The sequence below is a fragment of the Plasmodium cynomolgi genome, chromosome 13 (assembly GCF_000321355.1).
Source record: "Plasmodium cynomolgi strain B DNA, chromosome 13, whole genome shotgun sequence".
NCBI lineage: Eukaryota > Apicomplexa > Aconoidasida > Haemosporida > Plasmodiidae > Plasmodium > Plasmodium cynomolgi.
The window spans coordinates 1,523,387-1,527,500 of NC_020406.1; the positions used below are offsets into that span (position 1 = coordinate 1,523,387).

Here is a 4,114-nt window from a genome sequence, read left to right on the forward strand (position 1 = left end):
TTTTTTTTTTTTTCAATTTAAAATGTCTTTTTTTTTAATAAATACATGAATAATTCATATTAATAATTTAAATATAAGAAGGAAAAGTGTGCATGCACAGATGGGGACGCGCGCATGAGAGGGCGTGTGTACGTAGGTAAGTGTATACGTGTATACGTGTGTACGTGCGTACGTGGGTACCTGCGCGTTGTGTTTGTTCTGTGTGAGGTGCGTGGGTACATTTGCTTTAAAACATACAGGAGCATACATTTATATATGTACGCATCAGCAGGGGGGCATTCAATTTTTAAATGCGCACGCGACGATTTATAAAAGTGTGGAAGACATACGTGGAGTGCTGTTGTGTCCACGGACGCTTAGGTGCGCGCGCATACGCAGATAAATATATACATATATATAAACATATATATGTATATATACGTATATGTGGGTGTATTATATAGGATCTACAGGCGTGGCTGCGCGAAGCTTGGCTGGGGGAGGTGAGCCGTACCATATATACGAGCGACATGCGTGAAGGATATATCTTTGCAGAAATTTGTTGGGTGTTCAAAAAAAAAATTTAAACTATGTAAACAATTTTGAAAAATTATATACTTATTATATGGGCGTATAGACGCGTTGGAAACGTTGGAAGTTGAGTGTAGGCGTTGTTCGTACGTTTGCGCATTGGAGCGCAGACGGGAATGTGTGTGCATAAGCGCATGCGTGCATGGGGCAGGTGTGCAAAAACAATCTCTTAAACAAATTTGAATTAAAAAAAAATTGGTGAACTAAATTAAAACATATATATCAAAATTTTATGTGGCATATTAATAAGTTTATATTTTACAATTGAAATGCTGAGAGCTCCAGGGATGATGCTGCTTTCAGTTAGCAGCCTTTTTTTTTTCGACTGGCTTTAAAATCTGCGAGGGGAAAGGGTAAGCGCGGGTGCGCGGGTGTGTAAATGTGCATGTGTATGTGCAAGGGGGTATGCACATAACAGGCGCGGGCGCGTGAAGGTGCAAGCGGAAAAAAACGCTGCTTTGGGTTATTCGTCATTTCGATTTTCTCTTTTTAAAGTTTTTTTTTCTTACTTGAAATGAACACATCAACGTCTCGTCGACACTCATCATCGCACCGGCATTATCAAATTCTCCGCAATAGTTGGGAGCAGAAAATAACGTAACTAGCTGTCTTTTCGCGAAAAACTCGTAGCCATCTTCCACCACCTGTAGGGGCAATGCAGGGACAACGTAGGGGTAAATGGGTGAGAGTTTCTTGCAGCAACGGGGGGGGAAAATCACGCTAACCAAGCAAACAGTAATTATAGCGCACGTCTACAAAAGGGCGCGTGCGCATACGCGTACACACCACATCGTGCTGACTCTACTTTACCTGATGCGCTCTGCATATCAAGTCCAACTCATGTTTTCTTAAAAAATTGTGAACTACATCCTGACCAAACGTGAACGAAACTCCTCGGTCGTTTTCTCCCCACCCGTTTATTTCCTTTTCCGGGTCGGACCATAATAAATCACACAGGAGGCCTATACAGGGGAAAAAAAAACAGGAAATGGTGGAATATGAGAACAAGTATACAGAAAAAAACGCGCACGCAAAAAATGTGGACATGAACATATATATACACATATACATGTACACATGCGTGCGCGTGATGAGCGAGGGGCCAGAACAACTTCGTGCAACGGCAACGTGGAATGGCCCAAAATAAACAACTCCGCGCACACGTTTTTAAAGAGCCAAAATGTTCTGCTCTCTATTCGCAAATGAAGAAAAAAAATTCTGAACAGGCAATATTTTTTTTTGTAAAAATTGCACACACTCGCAAAAAAAAAAAGGAGGTAAAATGCAAAAAGCTAGCCATTACGATGACGTTTTCAATCACGATGGCAATGCTTTCCATTTGCAACCTCTCGGTGAGCTGCTCCTAACCGCTGGCTCATTTGCCTATCTTAAGTTTACCATTGTCGGGGACATCCGTTGGCCTGGTTATCTTCCTAATTTGTTCCATATTATTTAATTCAGGCGACAGTCCGCCATGCATACAAAAAATTTTTTCGTCAATTATTGCCGCAACGGGGAGACAGTTGAAGCAATCGATAAATGTTTTCCACAATTTTACACTGTATCTTCGTTTACACTCATCGTAAAATCCGTATATTCTGTTTATCGAGGCACATTCGTGATTTCCTCTTAGTAGAAAAAAATTCTCGGGATATTTTATTTTATACGCTAGCAGTAAGCAAATGGTTTCTAGGCTTTGTTTACCTCTATCCACGTAATCTCCTAAAAAATGGGGGGCGCAAAAAAATAAGCAAATGGGGGTAGACAAATATGTGCACGTGCGTGTGTGAAAGCATCCGAATGAGCTACACGTTAGAAAAGCGTTCTACGGAGTATTTTTCCACTTGGGAATTGAAAACGTAACGTGTACACAGAAACAAGTGAGGCATTGTTACGAATTATCTCCTAGCGCAATCGACAATTCTCCATTTGCATGTTGGTAGGCATAAGCAAATGGAGCCCCATCATTGCGCGTATGCACATGCGTAGAGGCATGCACGCGCAGGCGATAGCTCGACCGCTCCACTGCTCAATCTCTGCACTGATCAATAGCTCCATCGCTCCATCGGAAATCTTACCCAAAAACAAATAATTGGCATCCGGCGGAAAGCCGCCATACTCGAAGAGCCTTAGCAAGTCATAAAACTGGCCGTGAATGTCTCCACATATTTTTATGGGTGCCTCGAGCTCCAGTAATATAGGTTGATTAAGAAAAATTTCTCTGCTGGAAAGGCATAATATTTTTATCTCATTTTCTGTCAAGTTAACATTTTTCCCCGGTCTGGTGCCTCGAACTTCTATTAGCTTTGATATTACATTATCTATATCTATTTCTAATGCCATAATAAATGTTTACTTAAGCGAAATTGAATTTATCTCCTTGGAATGACGAAATGGCACTTCTCCTTACAATATTTTTTGTTAATCATGAAGAATGTTATTTTTTTTTTTTTTTTTTTTCCTTTTTTTCTTTTTTTCTTTTTTATTATGGGGTTAAAATGTACGACGAGGTGGGGACAAAAAATGTATGCATTTCTTTAGGGGAAGAAGAGAGGATGGGGGGGGGGGGGAAAAAAAACATATACGTGCAAATAAACGTGAGGATTACCTTGCGGCTAAACGAGCAGATTTGCGTGCTGATACGCGTGTACATATGCACGTGCATAAGCGCTTACACATGTGCGTACATAAGCATTTACACAAATGCGAACATATACTGCATACACATGTGCGCACATTTATGTATATGACACGCATAGGTGTATAATGCTGCGTGTATCGTGCTACGCGACGCTTTCGCAAAATGCAATAATTATAATTATCCTGGAAATGCGTCCCAAACGTGCTTCTTTACATTATTCGCTACATGAGAAGAGGCATTTAATTTTTTGAAATGCTGTAAAAGTATTTTGAATTAATTATTAGGACTTTTAACAAATTACCCCTTGTGTTATCCTGGCAGCATGAGGTAAAAAAAAAAAAAAAAAGGGCTACGTTTTGCTAACTGTCTTATAACTACTGCTGCGACTGCTGCTATGACTACTGCTGTGTTTGCTGCTGCGACGATAACGGTAGCTCTTCTTCCCTCTCACACCCTTCCCAATATACTGAAAGCATATTTTCTCTTATATTCCACGCAAACAGCAATACACATATTTTTTTTTTCACATTTGCGTGAGTGAGTGTTGACGAGTGTATGCGTTTTGTTGATATAGCCCGTTCGACTCCTTTGACTGCGTCACTTTATTAACTCTTTTATTCGTCCTTTTCTTCGTTATTTCTTCCGTTTTTTCCTTTTCTTTTTTTTTTTTCCTTTTTTTCTCTATTTCCGTGTGCCTCCACGCCTTGCCTTAAATTGTAAGCGGCTTTTGACTGTACAATTTAATATTTCTTAATGTATCGCGTTTTGGCTTTTCCTTTGAGCATTCTCTTTTTCTTTCACCCCAGCTTCTATGATTCTTATTTTTAATTCTATATTTGCCTTTGCCCTTGCTTTTGCTTTTTTTCCCTATTCTATTTTTACTTCTTACGTAAAATAAATTAT

General features: G+C 39.7%; 1 protein-coding gene across 1 annotated transcript; it reads right to left on the bottom strand.

Annotated features, from left to right (window-relative positions):
- Positions 1-566: 566 nt before the first annotated feature.
- PCYB_134230 (Ser/Thr protein phosphatase) lies at positions 567-2,913 on the bottom strand (the record flags this gene model as incomplete). Its single annotated transcript, XM_004224448.1, has 5 exons — positions 567-908; positions 1,080-1,214; positions 1,381-1,532; positions 1,969-2,292; positions 2,649-2,913. 5 exons carry the CDS (start codon positions 2,911-2,913, stop codon positions 870-872), a joined length of 915 nt encoding a protein of 304 aa, XP_004224496.1. The 3' UTR covers positions 567-869.
- Positions 2,914-4,114: the final 1,201 nt, after the last annotated feature.